The sequence below is a fragment of the Bacillus rossius genome, chromosome 6 (genome assembly GCF_032445375.1).
Source record: "Bacillus rossius redtenbacheri isolate Brsri chromosome 6, Brsri_v3, whole genome shotgun sequence".
NCBI lineage: Eukaryota > Metazoa > Arthropoda > Insecta > Phasmatodea > Bacillidae > Bacillus > Bacillus rossius.
The window spans coordinates 51,243,327-51,262,151 of record NC_086334.1 but is presented as its reverse complement, the minus strand read 5'-3'; the positions used below and the strand labels follow the sequence as shown (position 1 = coordinate 51,262,151).

The 18,825-nt window shown below is 38.4% G+C and overlaps 1 protein-coding gene across 1 annotated transcript in view; it reads left to right on the top strand.

Annotated features, from left to right (window-relative positions):
- Positions 1–18,825, top strand: part of LOC134533174 (cubilin) — a 343,648-nt gene that overhangs the window by 270,671 nt on the left and 54,152 nt on the right. Inside the window, exons 55-58 of the mRNA XM_063370538.1 lie at positions 1,854–1,994; positions 4,878–5,046; positions 6,139–6,339; positions 15,939–16,059. Coding sequence (XP_063226608.1) covers positions 1,854–1,994; positions 4,878–5,046; positions 6,139–6,339; positions 15,939–16,059 — 632 coding nt within the window. The remainder of the gene's footprint in view (positions 1–1,853; positions 1,995–4,877; positions 5,047–6,138; positions 6,340–15,938; positions 16,060–18,825) is intronic.

Here is an 18,825-nt window from a genome sequence, read left to right as displayed (position 1 = left end):
AAATTTAACTTTTGTTTCCCATTTGTATCAATTGGTATCATTACACACAATTGACTTAGATACTTGTAAATTGTCCCTTTTTACCATTAACTTTATACTTAATAGTTTAACCACAAAAATATGAGATAGTTCAATGAATTTTTTACAAAACTATAGGAATATAGAGGCAGTCATCAATAATAACTTTACCATCAGAATCTATCATTGTTCAGTTGCTTAGTTGCTTCTACTGCTCGGTGGCCAAGCATATTGAAGTGACCATGTGGATAGGGTTACTCCTGCCGCAGAGTAAGAGATTTTTGTAACTTGCTCCAGATTTGTCCAGGTCAATTTAGTATTCAAGCTGTTTACCACCACCAGCATTAAGAACATAAATGTTTAACAACCCTGTAAGCCCCCTTCTCTGAAAAGCGTGCTCTTCTCCTGCCTGGATCTCATCGTCTGCGGCTGGGCGAAGCTTGTTGCTCCCCTGTGGTGCATGTGGCACGCCTGTTCTCCAGCGGCTTGCGCCGGTGCAGAGACGTTGCTAGTGACGAAGAGGGGGGAGGGGTTGCGGAGAGGTAGGTGTGTCTGTGGTATATGTTGTTCAACAGCTCGGTTCCCAGAGGAGATGTAGACACTTAGTTAAATATTTGTTTAATGCTAACCTTTGATTTGTTGCAGCCAGCTAGTTTATGCATTTGTTTTGGCGATAACCTTGTCTTTAGCCGCTGCATCTTGGCGTTTCCTGTTTGTAACAGACGTGCGTGGAGTGGACATTTGTATTTTGTGGTATAAATGTATGTTCTATGCCTGAAACACATCCTTCGCTGCTCATGGGTACTTACTTTGACCCCACAAAGTTCTTGCCTTTGTTCACAACATACCAATCCATTTTGCAAGCGAACCTAGTAGCAAAAATCACAATCGCCATAAGACACTCTGGAACATGTTGAAACGTATTCTACAGTCATTGGCTAAACTTTTTTTTATGGCTCTATTTAGACTGATGGGAGATATCTTAGAACTATTCTTGTAATGAGTACTGTTATTTGAATAGTAGGTAGATTTAACATTGTTGAAGTGGAATAGTATAAATGTTTTTACCATAAGTTCATAATGAAATAACAAAATGTGTAAGTTGTGGGGTTTTTCATGATTATTACTTCTGTTGTACTGAAGGTTTTGTAACATTGCCACTTAATTATTTTGCATATTTGGAAAGTAGCTAACTTTGTGTGGTGACTCTTGTAATCTGGACCTCTGTCCTCCTTTAGCTTGTGCAGGTGGGGTGGTAGAAGGTTGTAATACGTTGTTACAAGCATACTGGAGTTTGGGCCGTGAGGCAGGCCAGTCAGCCGACCTGTTGGTCCCTGGGTGGGGAGCAGTCCCGCGCGGCACATTCCTTGCTGGATTTGCGTCAGGCCGTGCTACCCCTCCTCCCCTCTTCACTCACCTCTTCCCCGGTGCTTTGTCATTGACCCCTCAGTCCACCTGGAGGTTTCTGCGAGCTACCGGAGGTCGTTGCATGGAGTGGCGTAACGAGAACATCATTGTTCTGGGAGGGATGCCAGCCTCCGAGCCAGTGACCCCTCAGCAAGCGATAACCGGACTACAAGCTACAGAGAGTTGCGTATCGGGGTCTGTGTGTTGGGACAGAGGTGCGAGGTAAGGGACGAGCAGTAGAGCCGAGTTCCAGTGGGGAGAGTGAACTTTGGACTAAATGAAAGAGTGATTGATTAATGGACAGACATTTTAAGTGTTGTCATTAAATAATAGTTAGTAAATAAAACTGTATTTAATTAATTGCGCTATCCTTTATAAACCTGTTTTCCCCCTCGTAACAATATAAATACAAATTTGTTTTGCACCAGGCCTTCGACAACGTGAATGACGTCTGGGTGTCACTGGGTAAGGCATGTGGACCAAGAGCACCGCAGCCATACCGATCCACCAGCAACAAGATGAGAGTTATCTTCCGCAGCAACGGTGCAGTTGTTCACGATGGATTCAAGGTAATATGCGATGACATATGCTTACAAGACTACATATTTTAGTAGGATATTTAAATTTTAAATATTATACTAGTCTGGCATAAAGCATTATCTGAAATGGTATTAAGGCTGATGGGATTGGAACAGGATCAAAGAATATTAAAATAACTACGTTAATAAAAAAAGCAATAGTCACTCTTGAATTAAGCACAGAACAGAATAAACAATTGCCATACATACTAAATGCTATGCATTAGGCCAGGGATTAGGGTGTTCATCATTAATGCTTGGAATTACGTTCCTTCCATCCCAACTTGAAACAATGTACCCATTATAAGTTGATAAAAGAAGCAAATAAATTATTGTATAGTTACATTTCATTTAATTCACTATTTACCTTTTTAAAGATAATTGATATGCCTTCTTGACAATTTTATTGTTGACAAAATTTTTGGGATTGGAGTTGTATGGTAAAAATAAAGTGATAAAGGTCCATTTTGAATGTAGAGGTAATATGGTTATTGTTTTTGATGTTACACAGATTAATTTATAAATGTACACTGAGTAACTAAGTTTATAATGTGGGCTTTAGAAATTTTTTTTGTCAGCAGGCAAATTTTGAACTGCCAATAATTGAAAAGTGATAGCTTTCATAAAAAAATTAAAGATCAGTGACTCTTGACATGGCCTTTCTGTAGATTATCCTCGCCAAATTGTGTGGCTTCACTAAAGAAAATTTAATATCTATACTAATTATAAAGCTGAAGAGTTTGTTTGTTTGTTTGTTTGTTTGTTTGTTTGAACACGCTAATCTCAGAAATCACTGGTCCGATTTGAAAAATTCTTTCAGTGTTGGATAGTACATTTATCGAGGAAGGCTATAGGCTATATTATATTATCAATAACATTAGGGATCCTTACTAAAAGTCCAATAAGGTAACCCAGAGTGTAAAAAAATGACCCGAAAAAATCCTTACACGACGTGCACTGCAAAACCTATTGATTATAGAACAAAACAATGTACTACCACGTTGCAGAACATATAATTGTCTTCAAAAAATATCGCGTAACCATATGTCTAACTATTGTAGTTATCTCACAATTAGTGTTTTCTTTTATTTTTTTAAATAATTAAAATGCAGTCGCTTCAAAACCTCTTTATTGTGTCCTTGGTATTAATCCTTATCAAAATTAATTACTGTATATTCAAGACAAATTCAATACCTTTCTAGAACTTTTTGAATTATTCAATTTGGACGTTTCATTCAAAAGATATCGCGATATTTAAAATGTAAGTATTAGTGTTGTAGCCAAATAAGTATTAAGTATTGCACGCGCATGTATGACTAGCATTGAAGACCTAATCTCTAAAGTGTAGCCAGATGTAGTCCATATAGAAAACAAAGACTACCAGTGGATGTGTCAAAGGGCAATATTAGCAGCTAGAAATAGTAGCGTTGACGACATCAATAACATGATACTGGGTAAACTTCCAGGAGATAGAGTGAACTACAGGACCATTGATAAAGTAATGGATCAAGAAGATGCGGTACATTATCCACAAGAATTTTTAAATTCTTTAAATCCGAGTGGCCTTCCCTCACATTCACTCAAATTAAAAACTGGCTGTCCAATTGTGCTGCTAAGGAATCTTAAACCACCAAATTTATGCAACGGAACCAGACTCCAAGAAAAATTCCTTCGCGATAACGTGATTGGTGCTACAGTATTGACTGGTCCAGCAGTAGGACCAACAGTGCTGATACCTCGCATATCTATGATACCAACGGATTTGCCTTTTCACTTTAAGTAAATTCAATTTCCGGTGAAGGTATCGTTTGCGGTAACAATTAATAAGGCCCAGGGACAAACATTTAAGTACGTAGGAATAGATTTACGCCAAGAGTGTTTTTCGCACGGGCAACTATATGTTGCTCTGTCGAGATCTGGTTCGGGAGAAAATCAATTTCTACTTCTGCCGGAAGACAAAACTAAAAATATAGTTTACGCAGAAGTACTTTAATATACCATTGGTTATGAGTGTTTTGAGAATAACCTAAAACTGTGCATCTACCATATTATCTCAGAAAGTCACAATACCCCCCAACAAAGTCCACGTGGACAAAGTCGCGGGCACTGCTAGTCTTAAATATGTACTGAACAAAGTTTCAAGTGAATTTAGGGAACCTTGCCTCAACACAGTATTAATTTTAAAGGAATGCAAAATTTACTGGAAAATGTAGAAATAGAGGACTTGCCAAAAATGCAATTATTTTAGCCCCAATTGGAAAGAAAAGAAAATGAATTAATTTTTCTACAGTTAATTTGAAGATATCAGAGCAGTATTCAAACCAATGTTTTAAAAAATCTCTGCCTGTAATGGTAAGTTATAAATTTAGTTCAATCACAGTAGACAAAAAAGCAGAATAGTTTCATTAGCAGAAGAATGTTTGCTTTCGTAACCAGCAAAATTGTTTTATTTTCATTTTGCGAGCATAAACATACAAATTTACGTTTTAGTTGTATAGTTGGGTTTGAAAGAACTTTACTGTTTCTAATACGTAAGTGGTGCACAGATACTAGTCGTGTCAACTGCAATTTGATCTGCTACATGTTCCTAATGGATGCACTGTGTGCAATCCTGAGTAGTAAAACAACTCAAAAACTACATCTTTACTAATTTCCCTACCACCTCCATCACCACTACCACCACATGGCCGTACACTGTTGACCAAGGAACACGTTTTTTGACTTCAAGAGAACCGTCATTTTGTTTTCTACAAGTATTTTGCAGGCTTAAACTTAATTCAAACCGTAGTAAATGATTTTCAGGGAAGTCATAAATCTACTACTTGAACAGTACTGTAGTTGTTCGTACTCTGAGTATTTTGGTTTCCGTTACAGGCGCGATGGTCGGCCAACTGCGGAAGCATCATAACCAGTCCTGAGGAGGGCACCATTGTAACTCCCGGGTATCCACTCAATTATGCCGCAAATCTCAACTGCAACTATACATTCTTGTTTCCTGGAAAAAATATACAAGTAACTTTCCTTTCATTTAACATTGAACAAGGTAAGTCTGTCCTACATGTTTGATTTATACTCATATAAATATTATATTCAACTGAATATGATGCTGTGTATTTTACCAAAACTGTGGAAACTGAAAGGATCTAATTATAATCGCAAACTTTTATCTTGCCATTGGGAACAGAAAACTACCGGCTCTGCCTCTAAGTGTGTCATTTATGCCACTTTAGACTGCTGTTAATTACTGCCTCCTGATCCTTCACTTAGTTGAAAAACTACGCGCTCCTGTAAACTGCATCACGCATGCCACGTTAGTCCGGGGCTTCCTGAACCTCTGCACAGACTGACGGATGTGATGAAGGATGAGGGATGAAGGAGAGGCTGCAAATGGAGTTTGTTGCCGAGTTCTTTCTGCTTCTCTTCACTGTGGCTGCTGTGGAAGGCACCTCCTTTCTTACTCTTTCACCCCACTAGCAACCACCGGGACATCACCTGAACAGCCGCTGCTTTTGAACTAGTCATAGCACACATTTTTTTTTTCTTTTTCTAATTGCATCTTGGTGTTTCAAAAAGACCATGTAAATCACTCCACTGATGAAAGTGGCACTAGTATGGGTCTAGTAAATATGGAATAAATTTAAGAATTTAAATACTTTTCAAGTGATATGTACTTGGATTGCAATTTCCAATTAATAAAGTCTTTTTCATAAATTTATAATCAAAAATTTTGGGGTTACATTATATTCAAAGTTGTGTTATTTTTAGTTAAAACACGGTATTAAGTTGTAATATTCATTACAACTTTTGGATGAATTTCTTTATGATTTTGAGAATACCTTGCAGGCATTCTATTTGGTTCAAACAAAAATAAGTATAAGCATAGACAGAACTTAAAAACACAAGCAATTGTCATGTGAAGAAAACTCTAAGAATCACAATATGTGCAGATATCAAAGGTACATCCGTATCACCTTTGATATGTACCTTTGATGTTTGGTATCCCGGCAGGTGAGAATTTGTGATAGACATGTATTGCTACTGGTCTCTATTTATACATTCCCAAAACTTGCAATTAATTAATTGAATATTGTTTAAATTTTTTGAATATCGTTAGTACTCTACATTATGATTTCAGGCTACAAAAACTGTAACTTCGATAATGTTACAATATTGGTGCCACAAAGTATGCTCGTGCCAATTCAAATGCACCCACTGGGAACGTACTGTGGAAGCAACACTCCGCCTGTGATCCAGGACCAAGGCAGAATAGAGATTATATTCAAGACTGATTCATCAGTACAATTGCAAGGCTTCATGCTTAAATATGAAGGAGAAAGTAAGTATGATATGTACATACTTACGAAAGAAAGTGTATATTATTTGGGGGAGTGAATTCAGAAGTTATCAACACATTTCACAGAATTCAGAAAAACATAAGACAGAATATTCTAACAAATTCCAGTTCTTTGTAATGTTTCAAAAGTGTGACAGTTTTAGATTTGTGTTAATGAACTAGAGTATGATAGTTCTTAGGTGTGAATAATTTCTATTTAATATTGTTCCAATATCTTTGAGTCGGTAACATGTTCTTTCGAAATTCAGATTTTTTGTGTTTCTATGATTTTCCTAATATTTTCTGTTCATAGTTTCATTGTTCTGTGCTATGAGTTTCAGCTGTATGATTTTTCTAGCATCTTTGAGTGTGTGGTATGTTTTTTCAGTGTGAATTTTGTTCACATCAAGTTTTGAATCCATTTATTTTTGTTCCCGACAATGTTCTAGGCTGTTTACTTCTGCCTTCTGATCATTCTAACAACCATGGTTCTTGGGAGTGAACGTTCTAGAATGTGATTTTTGTTAGTGTAATGTTTATAAACCATGTTCTTCTAAATAATATAGTTCTTAAATTTGTGTTTTGCTTTATGACCATTTTAACATATGCAAAACTGTGGTATACATGTTCTAAGGCATGATTTTTCATTCAAATTTGGTTCCTAATTAATGTGTTTCTTGAATGTATTGTTATAATCTGTATGTTTCATGGTAGTGTTCATTATGTCATCTGCTAGTGTTCTGTGCCATGTTGTTTCAAACTAGTATGTGATCTTAGATTACATCTTTCTAGGGTATGTGTTTTACACATACTATTTGAGGTTACCCAGATCTTGTTGGATATGTTTTGTGAGACACATAAGTCACGAAAGTAATAATGTTTTATTTGTATTTGCTACATAGACTTTGATTTGACTTCCTTTGTTTAGGTGCCATCTTGTTTTTTGTATGTGTACGAATGTTGTTATCGTTGCAGCCATGTCGGCTCTGTGTGTACTGTGCGATACTAGTAAATAGAGATTGAGTTAAAAGCAAAAGGTTGGTTACATCATTTATTGAAACCTACAACAGGTTATGGGCCCAGGACGTTTTTTGCGATTGATGAGATTGTGACTGTGATTGGCAGTGAGTCGGTAAAGTTGCCGATCGGCGCGCGTGGCAAACTGTGGTTCAAGATGGCTTTGCACGAAAATACAGAATATAGAAGCAACATCCCGCGGCTGGATTCCAAAAATTACTTTGCATGGAAGTTACGGGCAAAGGCCGAACTTATACAAATTAACTGTTGGAATGCTATAGAACAAGGATTTGTACCACCAATGAATGCGGATCAAGAAAGGGTTAACAGGAAGGCTTTGGCATTTATGTACAAAAACGTGTCCGATTCATATCTTAACGATATTGCGGAATGTGTACTGGCGAAAGAAGCGTGGGAAATACTGGCGGACATACATACGAAGGTTAGTTTTTTGCAGGGATTGAGATCACTAAAAGCTATGTTTTTGATCTCTAAAGGTGAAGGGGAGGAACTGCATGAATATGTGGCTCGTGTACAAACACAATACCAGAAAGTGAAATCGGCTGGTTGGGTGTACACGGACAAACAGATTGCGGGTATCATCCTCCTTGGACTCCAGTGGGATAAATATGGCGGACTGGTGGAAGAGTTGGGAAAGGAACCTAACCTATCGATCAGGTTGGTAAAAGCAAGACTTTTAGAAGAAGGTAATGAAGATCGGGAAGATAATGAAGTTTCAGCACTTGCAGCAAAAGGCGATGGTCATCTAAGAGGTGCTCAAGCGTTCAGAGGGCGTGGAAGAGGAGGAAGACAAGGAAATGAAGGAACGGAGTATTGGAAGAACAGGTATGTTGAAAGAAATACTCAAGGAAGTGATAGGTTATTTGGTACCCCCACTGATAGAAAGTGCTACAGGTGTAACGAGTGGGGTCACATGGCTAAGACTTGTGACAAAGTAAAGTGCTACAGATGCGGAAATAATGGACATTGGGCAAGTGACTGCAATGAGGATGACCAGTCAAAGCCTTATAACAACACAACTGGCAAAGAACAGGATAGGAAGCTAAAACACAAGGCATTAGTGAGTGCATGTGGCTTGGTTTCACCCATGAAAAACACTGTGGACTGGGTTGTAGATTCCGCTGCAACTGACCACATATCAAATCAAAGGGAACTGTTCCTCAACATGAAAGACTGCAAAGGGGAAATAACGATGGGTAAAGGTACAGCGAAGGTCAGTGGATGTGGTATGGTAGAGATAAAAATCACTGATGAATGTGGGGGGTGGACTCTCACTGTATCGGATGTACTGTACGTGCCAGAATTTAACTTCAATCTGCTCTCGGTAAGCAAGATGGCAAAAAAGGGTATTCGTCTGGAAATGAATGTCAGAGAAGCCATAGCTTACGATCATGACGAAATGTTTTTCAAGGCTCCAGTTTCAAATGGCTTATATGTCCTACACTCTGAAAAGAAATTGGACAGTATTGCAAATGTAGTAAATATGCCAAACCATGACGGTGAAATTAGGGATGCTACAGCGTTGAAGAGTGTAATGGTGTGGCACCAAAGGCTTGGCCACCTAAATGAAGAAAGTATCAGAAAAATACCTGAACTGGAGATTGAGGGGAAGATGCTTAATGCTTGTGACACTTGCATAAAAGGAAAAATGACAAAAATGGGCTTTCCCCAAATGAGCGAAAGGAAATCTAAAGGACCACTGGAGCTAATACACTCTGACTTAATGGGAAAACTGCCTATGTCCTTGGGAAAGGCTCAATATTTACTAACCTTCATAGATGACTACTCTAGGCACCTTACTGTGAAATTCTTGGCGAAGAAGAGTGATGTGTTTGCTGCATTCAAGGAATACCAAAATGAAGTTGAACTGCAGCATGATATCCGGATAAAGGGACTTCAGACAGATGGAGGAGGAGAGTATTGCAACAAGGAATTCGAGGCGCATCTCAAAAAATGTGGGATAGTGCACAGGAAAACCGTTGCTGCGTCACCGCAACAAAACGGTGTCGCAGAAAGAGCGAATAGAACAATTATAAATTCCACCAGGTGTATGCTTGCAGAATCAGGCCTACCAAAGGAATTTTGGGCTGAGGCGGCAAATACTGTGGCATTCGTGAAAAATCTAAGCCCTTCCCGTGCCATAAATTTTCAGATACCCTTGGAGCTGTGGCGAGGGGAAACGGTGAAACTGAAGACATTCAATTTTCTGAGGGTGTTCGGTTGCAGAGCCTGGATGTATGTGAATGGGAGAGATAAGTTGGATAGCAAAGGTGTCGAGTGCGTTTTCATAGGCTATGAAACAAACATTAAGGGTTACCGACTGTGGCAATTAGAAGCTAAGAAGGTCAAAATTGCCCACAACGTTATTTTCCAGGAGAGCAAATTTCCGTACAATGCGTGTGGTATGTCAACAGAGAACAAAACCATTGTGGTACTGGAAGAAAACTGCGAGGGCATGCTGGAAACTGAGAAACATCATGAGAACGAGGAGGTAAGAGAAGGCACTGAACCAAGAACAAACGATGAGCCAAACTCCAATGACACCCTGTCGGAAGACGAAGAACCCTTCTTGGGATGGGAAGAGGAACCGGTAGTGGAAATCAGGAGGTCTGCTCGACTCCTGTCAAGACACTCGGAAGCACCTTCTTGTCCATACGGGTGTATTACTATGTCTACAGAGTCTTGCTCCCACGAACCAAAGAGTGTTGAAGAAGCTTTAGGGGGCAGTGATGCGATAAATTGGAAAAGAGCAATGGATGAAGAAATTGAAAATTTGACAAGCAAAAACACTTATGAAATTGTTGACAGGCCCAAAGGAAAAAATGTTTTAGGGTGCAAGTGGGTCTTAAAATTAAAGGAGAGCTCGGATGGAAGCTCCGTACGGTATAAAGCAAGACTGGTAGCACGTGGGTTTTCCCAAATACCGGGGATAGATTTTACTGAAACTTACTCTCCAGTGGTGAAGAAAAAGACAGTTCGTGTCCTCCTAGCTTTATCAGTGAAGTTGGGCTGGGTCAGGGAATACCTGGACGTCTTGGCTGCGTATCTGAACGGGGTCCTCACCGAGGAAATCTACATGGAGCAACCGCCGATGTACCAAAAAGGGAGTGACAAGGTCTGTAAACTGCTAAAAAGTATTTACGGCCTGAAACAGAGTGGTAAGGAGTGGCATGACACCCTTGACGGTATCCTAACTGGCTGGGATTTGAGAAGGTTGAAGAAAGACCCTTGCGTATATATAGATGACCACAAGGAACTAGTGGTATTTGTCTACGTTGATGACCTGGGCATATTCGGGACGCGTGAGAAAGTGGAGTATATGAAAAAGAAGCTGTCTGGGACTATCGAAGTGAGAGCCATGGGGGAGATGACCAATTTTCTTTCAGTGAACATCATTTCCACAGGTGACTCTGTATTACTGGATCAGTCTCACTACATCGAGCAACTGCTGCGTACTTTTCAAATGACAAATGCAAGAGGAAAAGCGTTCCCCATAGAGATCAACCGTGATGATGGAACAGATGCTGGAAACAAAGCTTTTGACAAGCACTTATACCGCAAAGCGATTGGGAGCCTACTACATTTGTCGCAAACAACAAGACCGGACATTAGCTTTGCAGTGTGCAGGTCTAGTCAAAAATGTGAGACCCCAACCCTTCGGGACTGGCAAGATATTGTACATGTGCTCAGATACCTGAGACAAACCAAAGACTGGAGGTTGAAATTTACCAAACAAAATGGTGCTGCCATATTCTACTGTGATGCAGACCTAGCCAATGATAGGCATGACAGAAAGTCTATAACAGGAGTTGTGGCAACCTTAGCGGGAGGTCCTGTTATCTGGGTTTCGAGAAAACAGGCCTGTGTTGCTGATTCCACTGCAGTTGCGGAATATTATGCAATCTACGAAGCAACAAAGGAAGCAAGATGGTTATCGCAGTTCATGTCTGAATTGGGGCAAGATGGCTCTGCGCCCAGCCCTTCCGTGATCCTCTCTGACAACGAGACGGCCATAGCCATGTGTAAGACATGGGAAGTGTCTGAAAGGACGAAACATATAGATATCAAATATCATTTTGTGAGGGACATGACGGAAAAGGGGAAGATACAGGTTAAGCACATCACTGGCAGGGAGAACCCTGCTGATTTGTTCACCAAGGCAGTGAACGGTGCGCGCATCAAGTACCTGTGTGAAAAACTGAATCTTGCACGTGTTCCTTGAGTGTCTGTCATGATTGTTAAATTTTGAGATTTAACCAGGAGCTATGAATGACTTGAACGGGGATATGTTCTGAAGTTAAGTCAAATAGTGTTTGATGGTTTTTTTTTTTGTAAGTTCACACCGAAGGTTTTATTCAACGAACACATACTGTGCTGAAGGAAATCTTAGTTTCTCTAACCTTAAGTGTCTCAAGGGGAAGTGTTGGATATGTTTTGTGAGACACATAAGTCACGAAAGTAATAATGTTTTATTTGTATTTGCTACATAGACTTTGATTTGACTTCCTTTGTTTAGGTGCCATCTTGTTTTTTGTATGTGTACGAATGTTGTTATCGTTGCAGCCATGTCGGCTCTGTGTGTACTGTGCGATACTAGTAAATAGAGATTGAGTTAAAAGCAAAAGGTTGGTTACATCATTTATTGAAACCTACAACAGATCTGTGGTTCTCTATATCTTATTTCTAAATTATGATTTGCATTTTGTATAATGTTTCTTAACATACCTAGGTTATATAGTTATAGGCTGTGTATTTCTGCCATAAAATTGTTCTAACATCTTTTTCAGTAGTAAAATCATTCTATAATTGTGAATTTCTGTTCTATAACATTTCTTGCACGTGTGGTTTTATATTTTATAGTTATAAATAGTGTTTTTTTTGCTATGAAAAAAAAAAAACTTTTATGTTGTATGATCATTCTAGTCCTACGTTTCTGTGTTTCTTAGTTGTATGTAGCTATTAATTTGACTTCGTACCTCCTCTTTATTAAACAAAAAACCCGGGTCACAATCCTGTCCGCGGCGCAACACTCCAGCCATGGCCCTGGTAGTGCTACCACTCGTCACCAGATGGCAGTGTAAATATAAAGAGACAATGTATCATAGTTATTTTATATATGTTATTATTGTAAATATTTAGGTATATTATTAAGTGTATACTGGAAGTATGTTTTGTAGATGTGGAAATAATATTCTAAAATGCAAAAGATCATCATCAGGCAAAAGAGATAGAAATATGTAAAACTTTAACACAGATGGTTCTAGAAGAAACTTGTATAAATTGTGCGGGCTAACAAGCTTAGACAGCTATCCTCTCCCAGCCAATCTGGGAGAAAACCACTATTGTAAGCTTTCCTCTCTCCCAGCCAATCTGGGAAAATAAATATTACCTCAGTCAAAAGTGGTATCATTGGCTTGAATTCCTCATCTTCCTTCCCTCAGCTAGCGACTCTTCGTGAGACCGCGGGCTTTCCTTCTCTCTCTCATTCTCTCGCACCTATCCGCTAGCGACTCCTTGTGAGACCGCGGGCTTCCTTCTCCCTCTCTCTCTCATTCTACCTCTCTCTGCCCACCCATCAGCTAGCGACTCTTCGTGAGACCGTGGGCAATCCTCTGCTAGCGACTCTTAGTGAGACCGCGGGCATCCCTCTCTCCAACTTCCATCCGTTCCGCTAGCGACTCTTCGTGAGACCGCGGGCATCCTCTCTTCTACACCCAATCTTCCTGCTAACCACTCCTTGTCAGCACGTCCTCGGTCAGCTGCACTGGGCCGAACGGTCCACTCCCGCCTCAGAGTGTGAGGCTGCTCTACCCAAGAGCTGGCGCCGGGCAAACAACACAACTGAACGACCGAGCGACGTCCACCCCGTCTCCACATCTTCACCAGAGACGAGGCCGCGACAAATTAGTCTGTGCTTTGGGCGAATGTTGGTTCTTTGTTAAATGTTTATTTAGCTAAACATGTTATGTCTTTAAAATAAATATAATTTCATATTTAACCATCCATTTTGGTTTCGCAAAATTTTGAGCAAGTCGTGGTTTGCTCTTAACTTCATCATTTTGCCTGTTGATAATTTGGTTAAAGTTTAATTCATTTAACAAAGCTTGATTGTAAATTAAAAAAGTTACTTGTGTAGCTTCAAAATGGTTTACATAAAATTTAGATTAATAATCATTAGGCTTCAGTACATTGACTTTCTCAAATTTATTTTCTTTGAAACTAGTACTAGATAGATACTTTAGTGCAAATCAACTAAATTAGTGTTTGCAACACAGTATTTGACTCTCTCAAAGGGTTTTTAATATTAATAACTGTCAACATTTTGCAGATAAAGTTTATTCAAAACTAGCTTGACTATATTTAATCCTCAGAGTTATACTAGCTTTATTATACAGTTGTGAATTATTTTTATTAGTATACTTTTACTTCACATTACAGTGTTTCACAGACTTTGGCCAGATTTACATAGTTTGTCATGCTTTTTTTTTATATTTTTGAGTAAGTTGTAGTTTTCACCATGTTACAGAGTTTTATAACTTGTGTTGGTGAAGTGTAGTGTGCCTGAATGCTTTTTGTGCACACACTGCAGGTACAGTGTGCAGTAGTGCATTTGCTACGTCTCGTACACATCAGCCTGTGAGTTTCGGAAAGACTGCCACTTCCACTCTATGACACTGTATCTCTTGTTAAAGTACATGATTTTCACCCTAGCTGAGAATATGCTGAAAAAATAGTGTGATTTTAATTTTTTGCTTTAATTCTTTTTCATATTGATTGTAGCTTGTAATAAATGGCTGAGTAGTGATTTTTACCAATGGCACATGGTTAATTTATTGGTGTCAGCTGTACAAAAACCACATTACTGACCTATGTTGGCTGGGATATCACGACGTAACAGTCATACTGAGATGTAGCTCATTAAAAAAAATTACAAAACTGTTTTGATAATACCCATATTAAAACAACTAATTACAACATCTTTATTGTTTATAATTTTCTACCATAGTAGCTAACAGATGCGAAGAATCCAATCCGGTGGTGTATTTATACTTGACAACTGGAGTCCAAATTAGTATTGTATTTATAACCTCATTACTTTTCCCTGAATTTTATTTACTTACACTGTGCAATTAAGAATGGTGCAGCAACCATACAATTGAATTACTTGAGTCAATTAAAGTTATTGTCTTGCTATAACCAGATTATGATTTTTGTGACAAATTCAAATTTAAAAAAATAATAATAGGCCTATTTATATATATAATTTTTTTAGAATCATTTTAAAATGCAGAGTTGATGAATCTTTTGCTTTTTCTTAAGTATGGATGTTTAATAAGCTAATAATAGGGGCTTAGAAGAATAAATAGTTATAAAGTAAGAACTGCTGGATGTTTTCGACTGTGTTTTCGTTTTAGACAGGAGTTGTATGATTCAGGCCAGTGTAGTTTCAGATATTCAATAGAAACCAAGTGATGTTTTGCTTTTAAAAGGTCAACTATTGGTTCAATTAGCGTAGGGAAATAGGGAATATTTTTAATTCTAATTAATCTATTGATTGTGCTTTTATTTTACAATGAATTAAAAGTACTAATGTCTAATATGCTAATTTAAGATAAAAATGTACTATAAATAGTCACATTTTCACTAACCAAATCTATAATACTCATGGGGTAACAACCCAAAAACCCTCACTCTATTACTAGGAGTAAAATAAGCAGCTACCACTTGCAAATATTTAATTAAGGGTTCTTTGTGTACTATTAAGCAAGAAGTACATGCATGCATTATAAAATAATTAGTGATGGGTCGAATCTCGATGTTTTGAAATCCAAGTCTTGAAAATTGAATCCTAAAGTGTACCTCACATCTACCCCTCAAATCCTTCTCTAGGTGTCAAAAGTAAAAATTAAAATATACAAGAAAGAAAAATTTTAACAATGGTGTTGAAATATTCAACCATTTAAACATTTGTTTCACAAATTTTTTTAGAGTCACTACATATTGTAGTTTTATTTACATATGATTAGGCCTACATATCAAGTTTACAATATCTTAGAGTTTGGTAATATAATAGATATGAAGGAAAAATATGCCTAGTAAACTCCAGACTTGTTAGTGTTGAATGTTTGATTTTATCTTATTTCTTTCGAGTATTTTTCTTATTTTTTTTTTTCATTGAAACTCAAATCTGTAAAAAAAAACAAAATATTTGACCAGTCCATTTATAATATTGACAAGTTATTTTTCTAAACAAATTAGTTTTGTGTCATAAATGTTTCCTAATGTGCTAAACAAAAAACCTCAGCAGATGGTTAACTTGAAAATTTCTTTGATAGCTACTTAAAGGATTCACATGATTTATTTTTTCTAATCTTTTTCCTTGAATATTGAATCTTTTTGAATAGTAGGACTATTTCAGGATTTTATTGGTTCATCCCTAAAAATAATATATGTAATATTACATATCAAGATTTTAATTCATGGGGTCTGAATAGTTCTAATTGTTATGTGCCAATGCCATTTTTGATAAAGCTGTAATGATTGTAACACAATTTTGATTTCAGAATGTGGAGGAAATGTGACAACACCTGATATCATCAAAATGTTAACCTTCAATTATTTCACCAGCAAGAAGAACTGTACATGGGTCATAACTGCTCCGGAAGGAATGAAAGTTACAGTGAGGTATGGTGTGCAGGAAAACCTCTTTGTAGTTTTTTATACTCGTCAAATAGCTTATTTTCAATAGTTGAATCATATGAAAAGTATTTTGCAGTAAGTAAAACAGTTTTATCTGTCTAGAGAAACTCAACACTTCAGTGCTGGGTGCAAATTGAGATGCAAGGTGATGCAGGTGGCATGATATGGTGACTCACCGCAGATTTCTGTGAGCCACTGCTGGCACGTACGTTTTTTAAATTATTTCTGCAATGGGTAATTTTGATTTAGAATGCAGTTTTTTGGACATACGCTATTGCAGTTTTGCACTGTTTGTCATGGAAAAATTCTGAATACCACGGCACATGTTGAATCGCTACATGATGTGACTCACTTCACGCCCCATGTGACCCTGTGGGAAGCATTGCCCATGACTCAGTTTCCTTGGAAGAAGTTCTTTACCGTCACAGTTGTAATTATCCAGTTCCATCAGATTTTAACTTGTCATGGTGTCCACTGTTCGGACACTGGACACTGGGCGCCTGGCTGCCGGCCCTACGGCGAACAAGGGTACTGCAACATGCACAGGGTGTTGCTGTTCTGATTCCTGCATTCCTCTGATTGGGCGATGTTTGGACTTGCACAGCAGTGTGCCTTTTACGGGCCCAGACCACTCATTTTGGGACACCAAGTTGGCTCCGCAAGTGTGCTGAGGCCGCTGTGTAAGCGAGAAGCAGCCGACTCAGGTGGTCTGGACAATGGGAGGGAAATTAGGGTTAGGCGGCACTGGCCGGTTCCAGAAGGACTTTCGTACCTTAGACTTGGTTGTAAGTGGGTCTTGTAGGGGCTCGATCAGTTTGGCTCAGTGAGTCAAGGCTCCGTCTGCCCAGCGACCAAATGACCAGTCGAAACAAGTGGGAAGTAGTTGCGATGTAATTTCTAAGTAGCTTATCCCCTCAACGCTTTCATTTTTTAATGTAGTCGTATGTTTAATCTAGAAGTTCTAGACTTCAGTCATTAACACATCCTCCATTACATTATTTTATGTGGAAATAAAACAAGTTGTTCATTTAAGTTGTTTTTGGGAAAAGATTCATTTGTAATTTAAATGGGAAAGACCACCATTTGTAATTTTATGCTTTTTTTTTGTTGTTTCTTAAAATATTTATATATTTTATAGAATTCAGTGTTAGGTAATTTTTAATTAATTTAGTTCCTTAAGTTAGATACCCACCAGAAAAGTCCTGTAGAGGGCAATAACTTACTGATCCTGCAGTTCCAAGAATCTGTGTTTAGGTAAGTTTTAAGATGTTTTTACCTCTGGCTCTAGTGCTCTGTTGCTTTAGATGAGGATACTAACTTACCTTACTTTAACCCAGATTATCAAGTTAGTGATAAGAGTTATGAGAGTTCATCAAGTATTAAAACTTAGCACCAATGTTTAGTTACTTTGCCATCTTACAATATGATACAGCCAACCAGATTGTGACATCCAAAATGAAGGCTGAGAAGTGAGAAAATTGAAATAAACAATGGTAATCTGTTGGTTACTGAATTCTTTTGTTAATACAAATTTACCCTGAGTCATTTTTCCTTGTAGTGACTCTTTTTATGCATTTTAAATTTTCATAATTTATGGTTTTAGCCACAAACTTTTCATCAGTCTGAATTTGACTTGAAATTAATAAGCAAGTCAAACATTCCAATACATGCTAGCTAAAGCTGTTACTCAAACACCATACACCACTTGTTCAACTGGGATCCAACTTGCAGTTTCGGCCTGTTAGCAGTGTTTTCATGTTCTTCATCCTGTGCCTCTATTAGCCCCTAGCCAAAGTGTTGAATTTTGAAGTGGCCACCTTTCTAAGTTGTCAAAGAGCCAACTTTAATGAGGTGCGTTAATACGACAAGGGACCTTGTGGGTGTTTTACTTGAGATCATAGGTTTTAAGTTGTAGATAAGCAAGTGCATGTAGTTAGCACTTAATATTCTTTATTGTCCGTTCACCGTGGTACATATACAGGCGCCATAACCGGAACTGACATTCACCTGTTATCAGTGATGCCAACCATCACGAGCAAGGCAGATGTACAACACCTTCCCCTTTATACTGCAAGACATGTGACCACTTGCAAGGGTTCTAAGGTTTACTTGTTGAGACCAAACTTACATACAAAGTTGTGCAACTGCACGAGGCAGCAAAGTGATTCATAATGCCACATTTGGCACATTTTTTTCCATATGCTGGGCATTGTCTGGCCTTGTGCTGTGTCTGGCACCTTGAGCAGTTGTACTCACCGTTATCACCAAACTTGCTGTTTTGTCTTGGGCGTGACGACTTCCTATCCTTAGTGGACACAAAGTCACAACTTACACTATCGTGAGTAGAACTCCGAGCTTGAATCTCCTTTGCTTGTTGTTGACTTTGTTCCATCAGACGGCAGTGTGCAGCAACTTTAGTAAGAGTAGCATTGTCTAACCTCAGCAGAGACTCCCGAACGGACGAATCTCTGATGCCCTGGACGATGCGGTCAACCAGCATATTCTCTTCCTGCGAAACTGGGCGCTCATAGCCACATGTTTTAATCAGGCGGCGGCAATCAGTCAAGAAATGATCAAAAGTCTCACCCTCAAGTTGCACACGCTGGTTAAAAACAAACCGTTCATACAAAGGATTTGTTTTTGGTGCCACGAACACGCGATACGCTTCCTTTACTTTAGAATACACAAGCTTGTCCTCCGGTGGGATGTCGAAAGTTTCGAAAAGGGCTCGTCCTTGGGAGCCTAACATGT